Genomic DNA, 20,551 nt, shown 5'->3' with positions numbered 1-20,551 from the left:
AGTAGCTGCTTGTATAATACAGTCAATTACTGCTGCCAGAGAGTCAGTCGTCTATTAATGGCAGAATCAAGTTCTGCGGGAGTAGTGAAGGAGGGCCAGTTTGTCTGACCTATTTTCCACCGGGGCATGAGGGTCAGGTGGCATTGACCACGGCCAGTCTCAAAATTATATGAAAATGATCACTGCCTCGTGGATTATTGTCAATCCTCCATGAACTTTAAATGAACTTGAAGTTAACCTGAAGATGACCTAGGAAGGTCAAATCATTGTTCTCTGCTTATCAATAAAAGTTAATACCCATACCAGCCATTCTGAGATACAATCAGTGACTTAACTACCCACATTAAAATTAATTTGGTCCCTACATTTATTTCCCCATAACTGTAGTTACAATTCTGGCTGATTATCATCGTTACTTTAACAGAATATTGTAACTACAATTTATTCCAAACAAATGAAATTATATGCTCACCCATCACTAATTGTGAGGAGATATTTATACATAATACAACGGTCTTCACAATGCTGCTCAGAAAACATATTAAGTCATAGAATTAATAAGAATTTCCAGCTTCCTTGCTGGGATAGCTTACTGAAACATAATACATACGCAACAAAGTGAATGGTTTTAACTAAACTTAGATTCGGTTAGCAGACAATGGATTAAAAACTAGTATCAACATCTTAAAATGGTAGAAATAAATTATCAACCCTTAACTATTGTTTTAGCATGCATAGAAATATATTCACTCACTCACTTTAATAGATACACTGTAGATAGGCAGCTAAGGCAATGTTTGTAATAAAAGTAAAGTTTCAATTAAGATTTATTCCTAACTTCATCACTTTTCAATGTTTTCTCACTTCCTCAGCTTTTTGTCAAAAAAGCATACAAACATGGTTCAACTTGCTTAACTGTTACAACTAGGTTTAATCAATCTTCAGGAATTCTTTCATCATAAAATATATTTTATTTTTGAAAATAATTACAAAATGAACTAAAATGCTATAAACAAGTCTTGGCACATGTTTTACTCATTTCACTTTGATAGCTTTATGCAGATTATGAAATGATAGTAAACAACTATAAAACCATTCTCGTAATGATATAACACCTACGTTTTCTATAAATATTGCTTTAATAAGTATGTAAGGAACATTGCTTCATAGGTACAACTTATTTTTTAAACATTTTAAACTAAACCATTTGATGCAAGTTATTTTTACTTACTGAAAGTTTACATTAGAGGAGTCATATTCAACATCTTGACTTCTGTCAAGTGTTATAGTAAATCTAACTATCACTTTGTACAAATCAGTAACAAATTAGATTTTTCTCTCATTTTCTTAAGAAAAAGATAGTTCTGACTATGAAAGATCTGTAACTTCATCAACGGTTTTACTCTCCACTTCCCTCTAAATGTAAATATTTAATTAAATTAAATTGATCAGAATAACTCAAATATTCAAAAGATTCCTTCAACAGTCACAGTAGAATAATGAAGTGCAATTTTCTTATATGTTAAGGCTTATTTAAAAAAAAAGTCTCTAATATTGTCATTAATAGTTATTGACAGAAAACACATGTAGTTCACAGAAACAGAGATCAATGCATAACCCAAAAATTATAAACTTATAATCTATAGGCCACATTTTCTCAAAAAATTCTAAGAAACATGCTATACAACATTTTAACATTTTTCTGGAATTTTTGCTTCTACACATTCAACTTCAAAATACACTTATGAATAATACTGATGTATTAAAATGCCAGTTTACAAGTCCTGTTTTTATTCTTATGGTGAGAGTTTCTGTTTTGAAGAACCTTAATAATGTAACTAGAATTTTACCTCAGAAAAAAAAACTATTGTGACATAGATAAGTTTCACAGAATGCCAAGTTATTGCTAACAACTTATAATTCAGTTAAAAAAATTTGAAATACAAACTAAAGTAGCTGAGATAATCTCTTCAAGAAAACCTGTAATTTAAACATTTTAACATAACAGCACAATTTTAAACTGGTATTACCTTGTTTCTAACTTGAATGTGAACATTTTTCAATTTACTTTTTTCTAGTAAAAAAAAACAAGTTTATAATGGTTTTTAAAAAAATTGTCTTTTCATAAGTCAACTATCCTAAAGTATACACAACTTGCCACTCATGATAACAGTGTATCACCCTGCAGCATATGTATTTCTCTTCTGCCATTAGTTTAGTAAAACATTTGTTTCTTAAACCAAAAATATGTTTGTTTGCACTCACTTTTATGACAGAAGTTTACTGTACATTTATTTATCTTACATAACAGTACCAAATTAATTTTGACACACAGAAATGGCTCAAAATATTTAATATTAAACACTGTTTAAAATATACTCAAAGTCATTTATCAGGGAAATGAAGAAAATATTTTCTAGATGAATGTACATTTCTATTGGTCAATAGTATAAGTTTACTGAGAAGATAAATTTTGTTCCATTTACAAAATATACTTGATAATTAAAAGCGTTTCACCATTGCCACAGTTCTTCAAAAAATGCTGCTTTCTCTCTCTGTTCATTTAAATTATGCATAATGCTGAAGATAGCAAAACATTTATCTTATTTTAACTGCAAGTTTTTAAATTTTATTTTCACTCCTCTAATAGACACTATTTATGTTAAGATCAATAACTGAACTTTACACAATGCAACATTTTCTTCTCTAATGTTAATAAGTTAATTTACACATACTCTTCACTAGGCTTAGAATGTTCTGAAGAAGTATTGATTGTATCTGGAAGTTCAGCTATGTCTTTAAATACACCAACTAGGTTTTGAAAGTTAGGTCCCCAGTTAAGGAGGTAATCCCATCCCAACATAGAACCATGTGTAGGTTTGTAAGATGAGAGATTTGAAAAGTCATCATCTGAAGCTACCAATGTGCTCAAAGAACCTCTAAATGAATCAAAACCATCATAGGCTTTGGCAGAGTCCTCCTCATTTTCATTGTCTTCCTCAGCCAATTTGGAGAAAATCATATTCCCTGGTTCAAAGTCTCGATGCACTTTGTCATAATTGTTATCATATTCAAACTCTGAGCATGTGAAAGAGTCATTACCACTCTCATCAGTAGTGGAGTCAGGAGCTTCCATGAGTTCTGTGTTGGTTTCTAAAAGTTCTGCTAGTTTATTTTTCTCAGTATTTCCATCACTTGAGGAGGAAACAGCATCTAAAGTACTAACCAAACTGGAGTTTCTAGGGCGAGCATTAAGCCTTTCTATTTCTTCTGCTGTTAAACCTAATGTAATTCCAGAATCCCTTGCTTTCATTTTATTTCCTGATTGTGAATGAGAATGTAAACTAATGGTACTATTACTTAGGTTACTAACAGGACTATTGAGACTTCTCTCTGAGTTAGTAATTGGATCCTTAAATTCTTTGGACCCCACACCTTGAGAAGCACCAAGCAGAGCAGTTTGTAAAGGCTTTCCACTTATGTCCTGAAGAGTTAGGATGCGTGGAGTCTGATGAGATAATTCACTTGATGGACTCAAACGAGCAAGAGGGGTGTTTTGCATTTTAAGAGAAGATGGACTTTCTCTAGGTGCAACAGAATTTGAGTTTTGCTGCAGCACACTACAGGGGCTTTCTCGAATAGGACTAGGTTGAAACTGGTGAGGACTGTGTCTATGGTTATGTTTGTGATAATTTGGAATGTGTGGATTAGTTTTGTACTTTCGCACATTTCCATCACGAAATCCTTTATAATGATAAACAATATCTATATCAGAAGGAGCAATGCTACTGGCATTTTCCAAGTCATAATGTTCAGGAATTTCTGAACCATTTATATCATGCATTCCAAATCCATTGGAAGGCTTAGAAGCATCCTGAAGCGATAACTCATCTGTTCTCTGCATAGATATACTAGATGGCTTGTGTATAACTTCTCTTTCAATTATGTCTGGTCGCTGAGATCGGTCATTTGGCACTTCTCGATCTTTCATTTTCTTTGGCACTAAGTCCTGTGGTAATTGACTTCTTTGAACATCATCCCCTGGTACAGGATCATTATAACATGGATCTTGATAATTCCTCTGATTCTCACAACTGGCACTAGCCAAAAATGCATTACCGTTTGGTTTTATATGATTGTGAGCTTTGCCTCGACGTAATTTTCTTCTTCGGAAGACAAGAAAACTGATCATGATAACAAGTATGAGAATAATAAAAAACACTATAACAAGTATTACACCGATACTAAGAGGGTCAGTTGAGGCCACATCTAACCCTAATATCTCTTCACTACAACCTGTCTGAACATTTCCATGAGGCATCATCTTAAAAAAACCTCCACTCAAGTTGAATCCTTGGACTTCTTCATCAACAGTTAATGAATGTATGCATCCTTTAAAGTCTACAAAATGGAGAATAATATAAATATATTATGAAGTACTTCCAAAACTACAACATAACCATAACTACGTACTATGTAACATATTAACAAAATTATAATTGAGATGTTATAAAAGATGAATAAATTATAAATAACTTAGATTTGTTTGAAACACTGGTAGTTTTAATATTCTACTCTGATCATACAAATAAAAAGAACATCAAGCATTTGAAAGCAATAAAGCAAAATGTGCATAAACTCAGAGAAATTTTAGAAATAACTTCAAGAAAACTAAAATTTAATGTAAATCTACAAAAAAAACCCAACAAAAAGCAATTAATACAAATCAATAGAGAATGTGCAACTATTATTTATGTCTATTTGAAATGAAAGAGTAATACATCAACTCATGCTAATTCAACAATAACTTGTTAAAGTAAATCAATAATATTTTATTGCTCCTTAGCCTACTATTGATTTGCAAATAGTTTAAATAAAATTGATAACAATTTTACTTCACAAACTCAATATAGTTCACATCATAACAAATGTTGTGAGTTAGATTTGATTATATTAATAGCAACTTAATCATCACTATGTCTGTTGTATCGAAGCCAGTCTGATGAGACCTGGCATTGAGTGAAAAACCTCATTAACACTGGATGATGACAGATATATTGTGGCTAATGTACTGTTATACTTTCTTCTTTACTTTCATTTCTAAGTTCTTATAATTTCAGAAACTTCCAAACATGTTTTGTAGTTATCAATAAACAAGTTAAAAATTTCCTTAAGCTATTTGAAACACACTGAGTTAAACATTAAGAAATAAAACAGGAGAGAAAAGGTTACCAGGAATAGGATTGTCCTTGTGATCTATGACTTGATTCCAGTGTCCACCAATAGTCATTGTAGTTAAGAATGGATCAAGGAAATCATGTATCTGACTCTCTATATCAGTTGACTGCCATTCTTGATCTAATGTGATATTGATTTTGCCTGCTTTAATTATTAGAGTTAGTATGTGCCATGAACCATCTGCTACATTAATATTATCCACTGATAAAGTGACAGGACTTCCATTCTTTAAATGAGACTCATACCTCAAATGTCCATTTTGTATCTGGAATATTAAAAAAAAATTAAATAGGTATAGGTAAAACTGAAATTATTCTTCAAAATAATGAAACCTTGTTACAGATATTAACATTTTCCTAATCTGAAAATGTATTTCCGATAGATACTCCCCTCACTCATGAGATTTGCATGCTGCTAGCCTTGAGCTAACCTTCACCTAAATTTACGTGTTTAACAGTGAACTGTGCTGGTTCATGATGACAACATGTAGCAATATCCTTCACCTATCCCCTAATGAGACAATGGTAAAACTATGGCCTTACAACCTTGGGTGGACACAGAAGATAGCTTATTGTAGCTTTGCAATAGAACACACACACACACATGCACAGCCCTTTACCAATAGAAGAGTAATAATATCTTCATACATAGTGTAAAAATTAAACTTAGATGAGTTTATACTCTTTAAAAAAAAAAAAAAAGAAGATGAGAGAGAAAAGCATGAGCCTGAAGTGTTGCTGGGATTGGCAGAATTGATCTTGAAAAACTGAGCAGCTGCATACAAGTGGTTGGTGAGCCAACTTGTGTGGTGTAGTGAGGATGCAATAATATGTAATACCCTAACAGCATCATCATCACCACCCTACTTCTCACCATACTGTGCTTAGCCCAAGTGCTGAGGACTTTCCATCATCTACCATCTCAGAAGCTAGGAACTGGTAAATGTAAAGGATCTCCCATGCTACATGTGAATAAGAGAAAAAAGAATTTGCATTACAAAATCTCAAGGAAGTGCCTAGATTCACATCTAATCATCAGCCAAAAACTTCTTTTACTGGAGCAAATGTGATAAATAACTCTGAAATTCTGTTTTTAAAGATGAGCAAATGCAAACCAAAAAATTTAACAGTCACTTCCTTGGTACTAATTTTTTCATGATAGGGAGAGAAAAGGAATAAAAAACCATACTTATTCATCTCAAAGTTAGAAGATGAAGAATGGTGACTCAACAAAGCTAAAATCCTGCAGGAGACTAATCAGCCAGATGATGAAGATAATTAGGAGTAAACATGTAGAAAGTCATTCACATGCCTACTTAGAGGACCTCATCCAAAAGTTGGTGGGAATGGAAAACAAGAAAGTTAAATACATGATGAATCTGATGTGAAGAGATGTGAAAAAGCCAGAAAGCATCCATATCCAAGAAAGAACATACCAACCAGAGAAGTTGATGGAACTGTCCAGTAAGTGTAAAAAGGAAAGAGGTCCCTTGAAGAAAAGAGAACCCAGAGTAGAAAGAGACATAGAAGTGAGAGATAAAAAGAAAAGAGGTAGAAGAAAAATCATGGTTATCTTCAAGAGCAGCAGATAAGACTGATTTTTATAGAAGTAGAGTACATAAGGGCAAAAGAAGAGGATGTCAGAAGTAGCAGTAACATAGACACCTGAATGACAGCAGTCAAAGGTGACAAGGAGGAGGAAAGAAAAAGAAATTAACGGCTTGAATGGGATATATTTGAGAGCGTGCAAAACCACATTAGGCTCCCAGTTAGGCATGGGAGACCAGTAAGGAGGATCAAAAAGAAGGAAATGGCATACAGTGGAGAAGACAGGTAAGAAAACACCATGTGGTATAAAGAAAGATAAAGTGTAGACTACAATACTTCCTCATAATGAACAGTGGTCGAGACTGGCAAAACACAGTCAAACAGCTAAGGAAAAAAAAAGCAGAAAGGTGGTTCACAGTGGGATGACTGGAAGGAAAGGAGTAGCAGATGGACCAACTACCAAAAAAAATTGCCATATTAATTTATAAACAAAGTGAAATGTTATCAGGTGTGGGATAATTGTAGAGTATGGCCCAAAATGCAATTGACTAAGCAAATACTACACGTGAAGATGGAAAGCTGATATGCCTAGATGCAAAAAGGATGTATAAGGCTTAAAAAACACTGAACAGAGGTATATCTGGGTGGAAATGAGGAAGAAGTAAAGGAAATGGATAGGAATGGTGAGACCAGTCATAGCTGAGAGCATTGATAGACAGAGTTGAAGGATGAAGAACTGGAGTCCGGAGGAGAGGAAGCTTATAACTGAAAGAAATACAGGGCATTCGGAAAGTCACTGTGCACTTATATACTTATTAACAGACATGTTTCAATATAGAATACAGGAGGTAAATATGAATGAAAATTATAAACAATGTTGAAAGTGACCCCTGTTGGCATCAATACAGGCATGGATCCTTCTTATTTTGTTTCTAAACACTGCTATCAGTTGCTGGTTTGAAATAGACTGAATAAAATATGATTACAAAACTGCACAGTGATTTTCTGAACACCCTGTAGTAAAGACATTAAGGAGAAGCATCATCAACTAAGAGTAAGCCCAACAAAAGACCTGGGAGTGGAGAGATAACTCTGTAGGTAGAATATAATTTGGCCAAGAGAGGCAGATTGCAACAACATTTGTTATGTAACTGCCAGCACAACAAGGATGAGAAGGATTTGATATAAATAAACCCAGAAGAAGACATCTAATTCCAAAAAAGCAAAGTCATGAAACAGGCACTCCCTAGACAACTGAAGTACTAAATAACCACGGAATTATCACAAAATCATCCGCCAGAAGAAACGGGAAATGGGAATATGCCAAGAGGCAGCAAGAAGTTCAGGCATTGATGTGTGGTGAATGCTCCTCCTGGGTTCAAATGCCCAATGTCATCATTCAGAGATATGCCCCAACCTGAGAGAAAGAGGCACATGTAATGAGAAAGAGATCCAGTCTGAGAAGTGGTAAAGGAACACCTAATGTAGTATTAGTATAATCTAGCCACCATAATAAATCTTCAAGTAGAGGATAGAGGAGGTTCACAATGGAGCCCAAGAAAAAATCAATTGGAGGAAGTGTATGTGTGCATGCCACAAAGGAATGAAGAGCTCCAAGGAAAACAAAGTTCTTAAAAGTAGAAGAACTTCTTTTGTAAGGTGAGATGGTGAAGTGCAAATCTTGAAGACCAAACATTCCATGACTTTCATGTAAGAGAAGCCCCCAGTATTGTATATTTAGGAGAGAAAGACTTGGGTATTTGAATATATAAATGGCTGATATATATCAAAGTGACAAAACAATTCCAGTGGATAAAACACAGAAAACGTTTTGAGGAAATGGCACTCAGGATGTGTAGGAAGGTGTACAACACATCATCCTTGGTCATTTACATACAGAAAAACAATTCTTCAACCGAAATGGTAGAACAAAATTAGTTGCAAGACAATAAGTTGCTCAGACACTAGTCCATGATATTTTTTGAGACCACAAAGAGACAAAAGGAAAAACATGGAGAAAAGGTGTACTCCCCTAAGATACAATACCACATACCTGAGACAATGAAAACAGATATTGTAAGAGGTAGGAGAAAAAGGAATGGGCAGAAGAGAAAGAAGTGAAGAGCAATGGAGGAAAACATGAAAAATTCATGTGTTAGTAGAAAACTGAGACAAACAACTGAAATATGAGAGCAAGCCAGGATATTTATTGACAAGAAGAGTGATTAACAGAGAGGGGAGAAAAAAAGGAAGACCTAGAAGAAGGAATGAGAATGGTAGATGAGCAAACAGGGGTTGAAGGGCAAAGCTGGGTAAAGATGTAAAATGTGGTAAGAGAATGAGGACTGAATTCATGCAACTTCAGTCCATGTCTCCAGTAAAACATAAAAGCTATGGAAGATTTCCAGGTGAAGAAAGGGAGCCCAATGAAGCCCATTATACACAAGGAGGAGGAAAGTGTACATCAATGAAAATGATATCTTAACAAAATGAGTCCAAACAGCTGAGGAACTAATTAAGAAATTAAGAAAGAGAGGAACAGGAAAATGTAGCAAAAAGAGTGAATGAACCTCTCCAGAAAACCCTATTGGAACATGAAAAAGTACATCTGACAAAAGATGGTAAAATAAAAAGATGAAGACACAAAAATGGATAATGATAAAATGAGTGTGATAAATGAACTCTTTACACAAATAATGTGGAATGATTTGGTAGAAGGACATAGGCATTACCATCAAATACTACAGAGAGTGAATGAGACTTGTTCACAGAGTTTGTGTCCCATTTATTGATAATGGTATATCATCATGTACTAGCACAATTCAAATTAAACATGTGAATTTAGGTGGGAGTTGTCATCTTAGAAGCATTTTTCAAAATCAACTTGAAGAATAAAAAAAAATTCAATGATATTTATTATTTTTGGAGCTATTTAGTTATTTCCTTTTTGAAATGCTGTTGATGATGTGAAGATAACTTCAATTACAAAAGTTGTCAAAACTTGACTTAAAGTAGTACAAATTAAAAACAAAGTTATTTCCAAGCATGAAGTAGAGAAAATGAGTGTCACTGGGATATTTGTCAAACACTTACTGATGATATTAATGTTTAATTATGAATCAAAAATTTAAAAAACTGACTCATAACATAGCTTTATCACGAGTGAGAATATACTTTCTGACATTTTAGTAAGTTTTACAAATGTTTTGTATAATTTATTAGTTTTTTAGAGCTTGTCTAAATAAGTGTACCTAGTTTTACAGCCAAGGCTGAATTGGTAGGTGCTGGGATGGAATATGCACCTTTAAATTTTATTCTGGTCCATCTAAGTTCATTCTCTCTGATAGTTTAAAAAATCCTAAGGTTTTCTTAAATCTCTAAGAAGAGTCAACGTGGGGATATTATTTTACTACATTACATTTCCTGTAAATCTATATCACTATACTGTGTCTCCTATAAACACTCTACTGCTTTCCTCCCAAGGTGGAGGTGTTGGAGCCAGGTCTCCTGTTTTCAACTGACAATGATAATTCTCAGCTGAAGTTTGTTCTCATCTACTCTACAAAGTGTTCAATATAAATGTTATATTTGTGGAGAAAGTAGTGCAAAACCATAAAATAACTCACAATTGTCTTCTATTTAATGGTTAAACTTTTTTGTATTCTTTAAGTGAGAAGTTGGTATGTCACGTCTATTTTTTTTAAAGTAAACCTTTCATAGTGACTTCTTCCTTGAGGAAATATTTATGTATTCTTGTTTTGTTAATAATTTATTTCCAATGCAAATAATTATACTTTTCTTTTTCTTGTTTTAATCCTGAAAAAGTTATTTATAATATTTAACTCTTTGACACAAACAGCCAATGATATTGAAACATTATTTCAAAACTTTTAGCTGCAACTACAATCATCTACAAAATAATTCTATCACAGTGTTTGTAACTACAAATTAGAGAAGCTAGCAGAGTTCAGTATAAAATTTTGTTTATTAATCATCAAGAATATGGTTATTACATACACAATTCTCCCATTCTGCTTTAAAGAACTAGAGTTTACAGTAAAACTTGGTAGAAATATTAAATTTTGATAAGATTGTATGAATATTCTTTTTTAATGGCCATAAAGTTAAAGTAACCATAAATAAATATTACACAAAGAATGTTTTTACCTGAACAACAGTGTATTCATTTTCTGTAGATGCGTAGATGAGAAGACAATGTGGTGAGTTAGTCCGAAATGTCACAGAAAGAGACTTTGTTGAGGAAGATTCTGTTCTGGAAAATGAATGCTTCCATTTGTGGCCATAATAATAAGAATAGCTTTTTAACAGAAGTCGGTGCAATTCTTCTTGTGGAACCAATTCTATATATGCTTCTTTATCACCCAGTGAAATTGGTTTAAAAACTACATGGTGAAGAGTATGTCAAAGTTATAAATAATAATAAAGATTAGACATTGCAAAATAGGATACTGAAATGCATAACATTTTAATCTGTCATAATCATTCTAAAAATGATAATACTTCTACATCAGAGCAAAGTAATTAACTGACAAAAGCTAACTATTGCATTTACATATGTTATACAAATATAACAAAATGCTGTCACTACTAAAAGATGGTAACATACAGATGCCACAAATGTATAGAAACACATTAACCATAATAATTTCACAAAATTGTAATTAAATTAATTGCTGTATTTTTTCACAGTTACGAGAACTTAATCTTTATCTGAAACACATTTAATTTAAAACATATAGAAACAAATTTAAAACATATAGAAGCACATTTAAAATAAATTAAGATTGTAGAATATACTTGCATATGCTATACCTTAAAACTGTATGTTTATCTTACAGCAGTTAACGATAAATGATCATAATACAAGCAGCTGGACTTATTTAATAGAAAAATCCACAGTAATGGAAAGTCCAGAATATATAAATAAATGAGCTTAACTTTACAAACAAAATGGAAACACAAAAACTAGATTTTTCCAAACACTTGCAATGTATTTTTGGTTTGTTAAAATATTTTCTTTATTTTAGCATTTAAAAGCACTCAGTTAAACTTTTTTCTTCTGATAGTTAACATCCCTCATTCTATTTATTTAATCAATTATTCTAAACAAGTCAGTATTCTGAACTATTTGGTACTCTGAATTTTATGAGTAAATTATTATCAACACCTGATATTAATTTTAATGATAATTATTAATTATTGAGATGGATTTTCAGTAATAAGGCTTTATGTATCACATAACTGATATAAGTAGTACTATGAGTGGAGAATTCTGAGGTCAAGCAAAAGAATACCTAATAATAGCAGTATATTACAAACCAATTATATTAAGCCAGCAAAAAGTGATTTTATTGAAGTTATTATCAGTGTTGGATATACATGACTGTTTCAGTTTAAGTTTATTGTGAGTCATGATTTAAGTATTTTTAGAAGCAACAGTTTATTGCAAATTTGTTTATGTAACTGTTTATGAATTATGTGCTTTGCACTTCAAAATTTATAAATTGGTGATTGTTACATTATTGTATCACATTACTAAAACCTTCTAAGTTTTCCCTTGCTTTAATTAAGTTTTATTATATCATAATATCTAGTAGTGTGTGGAATGTTCTTGACCTATGTCAGGATATAAATATACATCAAAAAAGAAATGTAATTAAGACATCAAGCTCCTGCAAGTTTTAAAGGACAACATTATGTATTTAAGTCTGTGGGAATTGAAGGAAGCAGAGAAGAAAGACCCTTCACTGCAGAAAATATGAACAGTGTCCAGGAGAACGTTGGGCATGAGACAAAGGAGAAATGGACTTACAGAACAGATGATTGGTAAGGAGCACTGTACTGGATCTATCAGGGCAGCTATGTGGGGGATATTAAACAGATCAAAGTACCAATGCTAGACTCAAATGATAAAGTGTTCTTACAAGTTCATGGGAAGAGGACATCTAGAAGCAAACAAGACAGCAGACAGAATCACTGCAGATGTGAGCAGATTCTGCAGGTCATGTAACATCTACCAAAGGAGTGTACCTACAGTGATGATAACCAAGGTGCCACTGGGTAAGATAATTCTCATAGAAAAGCCATTCATAGCAGAGTAGCTGTGGACTTGACTGGAACATCAGCACCTGTATCTTCCAAGGGTATCTGCTACATGCTGATAGTGTAGTAGACTATGCAACACACTACCCATAAACTGCAGCACGGCTGAAGATTAGATGGAGAAAGGAGCAGAAGCTCTCCAGAAAATGTTCTGCAGAGTAAGCTTTCCAAAAGAAGTCTTAAATGACAGACAGACCCAGTTTACCTCATAACTGATGCAAGAGGTGTGCAGACTTATCAGCACTAGGCAGCTATTTACCACCCCAGATGTAATGGACTTTGTGAGAGTCAATGAAGTATTAAAGAACATGCTGAAGATATGCCAGGATAAACCACGTAACTGGGACAGGTACCTGTATACAGTATTATTTACCTACAAAGAAGACCCACAAGTGAGTACAGGATATTTAGCTGTTTAATATGGAGAAACAGATACTGAATGAACTGGGGACAAAAGAAGAAGAGTTAGAAGTGAGAAACACCTATCAGTATATGTTAGACCTGAGACACAAATTGAAGAAGACCTGTCAAGTTGCTTGAGAAAGTCTGTATGCAGCTCAAGAAGACTAAGGATTGATGTTTCAAGGCTGGACAAAAGGTTTTGGTTCTGCTGCCCTCAGACAATAACAAACTCATCCTGCAGTGAAAAGGACCTTTTGAAGTGTAGAAAGTGGTCAACAGAATGTTGAAAAGGTAATTATATTCTATTCTTCCATAACAATGCTTATTTCCATCAAAATTATACTCATAATTCACATTGTAATACCCTAAATACTTATATTATAATAAAATGTCATCTGCCATTTAATGGGAAACTCACAAAATAATCAAAATCCTTTTGTAGAGCAGCAGCATCCTAGTCACAGGCAGCAACACACTAATTTTAATATTAATCATCAGCAAATTTAAACAATTGATATAGTTCAAAATAATGAAAGGGCAGAGGTCAAAGTAATGAGCCTTGAGAATCCCCCCACATGTGGCATACATCCACTTTCATGAAACTCTACTTATAACAATTCTCTGCTTTCATGATGACGAGAAACCCACTTAAAGTAAAAATGTATCTCAGGACGACTGGTGTGGGTATTAACACTTTTAACATTGTTCTCTGTTTTATTCTGACAAAAGTGTTAATATCCATACCAACTCTGTGCTTTCTTTCATATATCCATTTTTCAATCCATGTGGCCAACATATTCTCCACACCTCTAGAAATAATTTTTTAACAAGTCTTTTATGTGACACCTTGTCAAACTTTTTTCAGGAGGTAGCATGTTAGTTCAGCGTTTGATACAGCAAAACCAAGTTTTCAATTTTGTCCAAGAATACAATCACAGAAGTAGCAATTAGGTAAGTCAGTAAAGTCAGAAGGTATGTAACTTATCTCTGGTAACCATTAACCACTTACCAGTTATTGTATACATATGTTTGGGCTTCTTTCACTTCCAACAGCCTTTTTAAGGGCTATGTAATAAAAATTATTTTTGTATATAACTTGTTTCTCGCTGTTGTCTTTTGGTAAGGTCTACTTACAGGGGAAGTCATTATACCTTGACAATGGACCATGTCAATCAGATTGACTAGCAAAATACTCACCACATCAAACCAGTTCAAACTACTCAAGATTACCAAGGAATATTCCTCTGACAGTGAACACAATCTTGTTATAGCCACCTCAAGTAGCAACTCCAATCCAAGAACAGCCACAATGCCACAACACCTCAAGCCTCACTAACTAGCCAACCAGCAAACTCTCAATTAAAAATCAACCAAGATGAAATACAGAAGAAATCCAAGGAAACAGCATTTTAAACCTCCAACTGTGATTATTACTGATGACAGACCCAGCATCTACAGGCAGCCAGAAATCAATCATGAAATCAAGAAATTCTTCCTGTCTATCACTTCATGCACTTCAGAAGACTATTAAAAGGTGCAGTATGTATCAAGTGCTCTAATACATGCAGATACACCATATTTTTGAAGTCCTAGCGCAATGATGCCTTTAATAGTGCAAAGAACATGCAACAAGTCACTGGAAAACATTCTAAGAAAAAAGCAAGAGTCATCAAAAGTGTATCATTTAACACAACTTATCAATAATGCAGTGTTTTAACTGTATGCACAGCCACTACACAATGTGTCCACTGCAGAGACCACCACCAGGATGATGAATATCCAAATATCCATAAACTTATCAAGTGTGCCAAATATAGAGGCCCTCTCATGCTGCCTTTTACCATGAATGTTCAAAGTTCAAGAATGTAGTAACCACCAACTACATTGCAAATACTGGCAGCTACAAAACCATCACCACTAAGCATGTTCACCACCCAGTTCCAACTAATGCCAGTGAACACCAAATATGCAGCTGTGAGTCCTCCAAACACTACATGAAAACCAAGCACCACCAAAATATCTAGAACATGTTCTAAAGCCATCCAAGCCACACAACCACAACAGACAGTTCAACTTTGAAGCTCATCAGAAATCTACCAAAAGGAGAATCCCCAGACTCACAGTAACATCTTCATTGCAAAACTTGTAACTTTCATCATCAAATCCATCATCATTGCTAGAAAATATTTATGACATATAATACACGGCCAAGAAGATATGTAATGTTGCCACAGTAACAGCAAACCTTGTGTACCTCTTGAATTCATCAAACAACACAGAAATGGCCTGCACATTTCAATGTAAGTTCTATTTTTATTATGATATGTTTTTACATAGTAACATCCAAGGTAGTTAAGCAGTTAAAAAAATTGAGCTATGTCAACTCTGTAACCAAATTCATGCTGATGTCATGAATTTAAACAAGATGCTCTTGAATGATAACAATAAATTTTACATAACAGTTATACAACCTTTACTAGACCTAGAACATCACATTGCAAAAACAGTAAAATAACCTTTCCTACCATGTCCAATTCACAAACCATACATGAAACCACTCCACAGAAAACAGTAAATTGAAAAACAAATTCTTGGAAGTTTAATCCAGAAATTCACAAACAAGCAAAACATCAGCTAAGACAAAATTTCATCAGAACACATGACTCTAATCTAAAACTTCTCATATATGAAAAGAGAATAATCTTACCAGAAAGAGCGTTCTGAAACAACAACAATACTATTAGGAGACCTATTATTCAACAGATAGCACCACACACAACCCATCACATTTCTTGAAAAAATTTAAATCATTCAGTGACAACCAATGAACATTTATAGCCAAAATACACTGCAATAACACAATAACAACCACTGATCAAGAATGAGCCAACATATTTGCTTACTCTTTCTTGAAAAGAACAACATTCAAAGTGCAGGTAGAAAAGGCAAACCCCAGATAATGCTGCAAGACTAATCAAAACCATATACCAAGGATTTGACTTAAATTCATTACAATAGCTGCTTTTTTCAGGGTAAAGAAAGACTTTGATTCCATATACAATAAAAGTCTGAAATACAAGTTGTGTAACCAACATGTTCCAAGAAAGTTAATTAGTTAAATCTCTGGCTTTCTTACTAACAGAACCACCAGGGTTAAGATGAATAACTCAATTTCTAATTACTTCTCTTTTGAAGTAAATATTCCCCATTCTAATTTAATATATATGTAACTGACATTCCTTTCCTCAGTTTAACCTCTTCACAAGTACGCTGAAAACATTGCTGTGTGAAGTTAATCAAGCAACCCAGGTCTAGCAGCATAAAGAATTTAAGAAACTTAATACAACAGAACAGTGGTGTAACATCTGGCATGTTATACTCAACCTGACCAAAACTCAAACATCATTTTCTTACACAAAATAAACAAAAGTAAGAAAAAACTTATGAACTTTAGCAATAACTGTATAATACCACTACAACTTTCTCAAAAAATGTTACATTTCTGGATATGAATTTCAATCAAACTCGTATCATGGACAATCCACTTTAATAATACAGTGCAAACTACCAGTAAAAGAATAACATATCTCAAAAGAATTGCAGAAACCAACAAAGGATGCAACAGTTAATCCATAATAATCATATATGAAGGTTACATCAGACTGCTCTTTGAATATGAGTGCTCTGTAACCTGTCCCCTAATCTTTTCAAAATGCTTCAAAACTTGCAAAATAAAGTTATCAAAATCATGTACAGACATCCCAAGTCCCCCCCCCAAGAATATTTGAATAAATGACATCAAATGCAACCACTTCAAACCTGTTTCACTGAACTAGCTGAACAATGTTTTAGAAAAACAGTCACCCATAACAAACAAATGCAAGACTTCCCTACAATAGCTGCAACACCAAACTCTTGGCAAAAACATATTTCTTTATTTTACCTAATTAACAGACTGGATAATCCATAGCAAGCTTCAAACATACCAACTTACCACCTATTCAAAACATGCCACATTACTATATTTGATGTGTGTTGCCATTTACCCATATAGTACTAATTTCTCATTTTTTTCAGAATTCTTGTGAGTAAAGAGATGGCAGATTATTCAGTGTCTGGCTTGTGAAAGTGGGTTTTATCAGGATACTCCCATCCCTTTCCCAGCAAAATTTTACCTTGAACTCTGGATCCTATGATCCCAACTCTAAAAAGGGATTACTCCACAATTTTTTTTTTTAAATTAAGACACAAACAAATTAAACTTAAATACTTCAATCAATACACTGCTAGACTCTAGCCAATAGCTAATCAGACAATCAACTCAAAATCTCAACTACAGGAAGTACTGAAACTACTTCAGTTTCACTAAAACTTTTACATTCATGTCATTATATGTATGATTTATCATGTGTTACCCCAAGTTTAACAGAAAACTGTGATAAGGAGATATCCTCCATCAACTTAAAACTCAAGATGACTTTGACCAACTATACCAAATCTGGAACTCTTACTTCACTGTTACCTGTAAACCATCAAGAAGCAACTCTAGCACACATACAGTATTCTTATGAAATGTTCATCATTCCTTCACAAACGATAAAATCCTTCTAGCCCTTGAATCAACCACCCACTTTAAAATACACACTGTTTATCACATAATTTCCAAAAATTCAGGATTTCCATCCAACTTCATCAAGATACTAACAAATTCCCAACAGACTACATATTATATCTTATCACATGGCTTCTTTCTAGACTATTATCACTTTAAAGCTGAAAAACCTTATCACAAGCCCAACCCCTATCATACCCAGATTCCCTCCACCACCACCTCCTCTCCTTTCCCAAACATCACCCTTTGCCAACCAAAAACCTCAAACTGCCTTTTTAAAAGAACCTACTTCATGGAATTTTAAGCTTTGACAAACGATTTTATAAACTTTTCATACCACTGATGTAAGACTTATTTAATAAGCCTAAAAGTACTGGAACGATTTTTATCATCTCCATTCAAAAGTGGAGCAACATTGGCCAACTTCCAATCTTTTGGTGCATTCTCACTATTGAACGATGCAGAATAAGTAGTAGCAAATTGCTCACATGTTTAATCTTCAACATTCTTCAAACCTTAAAAAAAAATTATTTCACTTAGGAGCTTTATCTTTCTTTACACTTCACAACTGTTTCTTAAGAAGCTCAGAATTAATATAAGGTTAACCACACTTGTTTTTGAAAAATAATTTTAAAGTTGATAAAATCTTGTTCTTAATGTTAACATAGAACATTTATGAATTCTTAAAAAGTAGTTAATTTACAAATTGATCTAATTATCTAAATACAAATTTAAGAATTCTGTTAGGATATGTATATTATTATAATAGGCCTAGCTATTACAAACAATTTAATTTTAACTGAGGTAGCATGATGTTAGATAAAATGTGCTAAATGTTAAAAGGTCACTGAATAAAAACTATGGAAGTTAAAGTTTTTATCAACATTACCATTTCATCTTACAATTAAATTACAGTACCTTGTTTGCAATTTGGTGCCCACAGGCCATTTGAACAAATGCAACTGGTTGTAAACCACATGTCTTCACAAATGCCATTTTCTCCACAGAGGGGCTCAGAGTCAGTCCTGCAGCTATTATATTGTCGTTCACAAGTGGGAGTAACATGAGCAAACTGAAGAGGAGTGTTCAGGTCTAATTCATGACCATTTACTACCACACTGTGAATGCATCCCACAAAGTCGTCTGTACTCACTTGTCCAGGTTGCTCAAGAAGGGGATCAATAGTAGGAACACCTCCAAGATACATGGGATTGTTATTGAAATTTAGAGTCCTGTGTGATAGTAGTATTATTCAGTCTAAATATTTTTTTCCTATTTATAATTATTAAATATCAAAATAATATTCCAGAATTAAAACAAATAAATGCTTATGCATAACTACAGTTTTAATGTCAGAAATATTGTCTGTCACTAATTTATAATAATTTTAGCTCAAAGAAAATAAGTAAGTTTGAATTATATTAAACTACTCTTGGAAGATAAAGAAAGTATGTTTTATGATTGCAATTAAAGGCCATTAACACATATAAACAAAAGAAATACCCAATGTTGCCTGTTGTGGACACAAAACAACTAGCATTGCCATGGAAGCATTCTTCACAAACTTCTCCACTGTTTGAACAACCAACCACTGATAAAGATGTCACCTGAAATGTTTTTTTTTTAACAGATCAAGATTATTTAAGTATTTAAAAATTAAATATTATAATTATTTTTGTTATAAGCACAAATATTGAGGTGCTGTAAATAGTATAACTGTAAACACCTAATTCCCTATGCAATTTATTCAAGCTATTTTTTGACTGGGCTCTAAAAACATTTATTTGTTATAAAACTTGGACTAAGCCTTTTACATACCCATATGTGATATTAGCTAAAAGATGAATTTGCTTATGTTTAATGCTTATATCGAGATATAGGTTGTATTATTTTATACAAAAGCAAAAAAGAAAAATGTGAATTTTCATTCAAAATATAAAATTGTTAAAATATTTGTCAAAGTGTTGATTATCCAATATTTATCTTTTGGTACATAAAATAATACTGTACAAACAAATCTTGAAGATACAAGACCTACCCTGCCATTACGTATCACAGTTATTTTATGCCATCTGCCATCAGCTACGTTTGTTCTTGCTGTAATAGTGGCAACAGCTGTACGAGAACCACCAAATGAGAACTGTGGTCTGCCATCATGGAGCTCCAAAGCAACAAAATCAGATCTACCACCACTTGGTCGACCATAATTATAAACAAGGAGACTGTTTTGTTTGTTGGTTGCAAGAATAATAGATATATCATTAGTTGAAGGTTTGAGTACTGGAAAAGCCATGTAAGAGTAGCGGTGGAAGCCAAAAGGTGACTTCTCACAATGTCTTCCAAAATAGTTTGCTTTGCAGGCACAACGATAACCTAAAAATAAAGATGCACAGTATAGTTTGATATTAGTATTATTAAAATTAACAGTTCTGAATACTGCTCAAAATAGTTAAAGGATAATTTTAATTTGTAATATTATAGCTATGGATAAAAAAAAACCATTACAACGAAATAAAATCAGTCTCTTCCCTTACTTTGTTGTTACAAAAATCAGCCATGCAATGATCAGCAATGTGATATGAAATGGAAGATGATCTTGAATCATGGCTATAACCTGAATGTGTGAATT

General features: G+C 33.3%; 1 protein-coding gene across 1 annotated transcript in view; it reads right to left on the bottom strand.

Annotated features, from left to right (window-relative positions):
* Positions 1-883: 883 nt before the first annotated feature.
* LOC143232763 (cadherin-related tumor suppressor-like) overlaps positions 884-20,551 on the bottom strand; it is a 159,640-nt gene continuing 139,972 nt past the window's right edge. Inside the window, exons 13-18 of the mRNA XM_076468580.1 lie at positions 19,961-20,295; positions 19,426-19,529; positions 18,841-19,154; positions 10,953-11,188; positions 5,233-5,503; positions 884-4,401 (exon numbers count right to left, since the gene is read on the bottom strand). Coding sequence (XP_076324695.1) covers positions 2,726-4,401; positions 5,233-5,503; positions 10,953-11,188; positions 18,841-19,154; positions 19,426-19,529; positions 19,961-20,295 — 2,936 coding nt within the window. The 3' untranslated portion in view covers positions 884-2,725. The remainder of the gene's footprint in view (positions 4,402-5,232; positions 5,504-10,952; positions 11,189-18,840; positions 19,155-19,425; positions 19,530-19,960; positions 20,296-20,551) is intronic.

Source organism: Tachypleus tridentatus, chromosome 1 (assembly GCF_004210375.1).
Source record: "Tachypleus tridentatus isolate NWPU-2018 chromosome 1, ASM421037v1, whole genome shotgun sequence".
NCBI classification, from domain to species: domain Eukaryota; kingdom Metazoa; phylum Arthropoda; class Merostomata; order Xiphosura; family Limulidae; genus Tachypleus; species Tachypleus tridentatus.
Note: the sequence above shows the minus strand (reverse complement) of the source record. Positions and strands in the feature narration are given on the sequence as shown.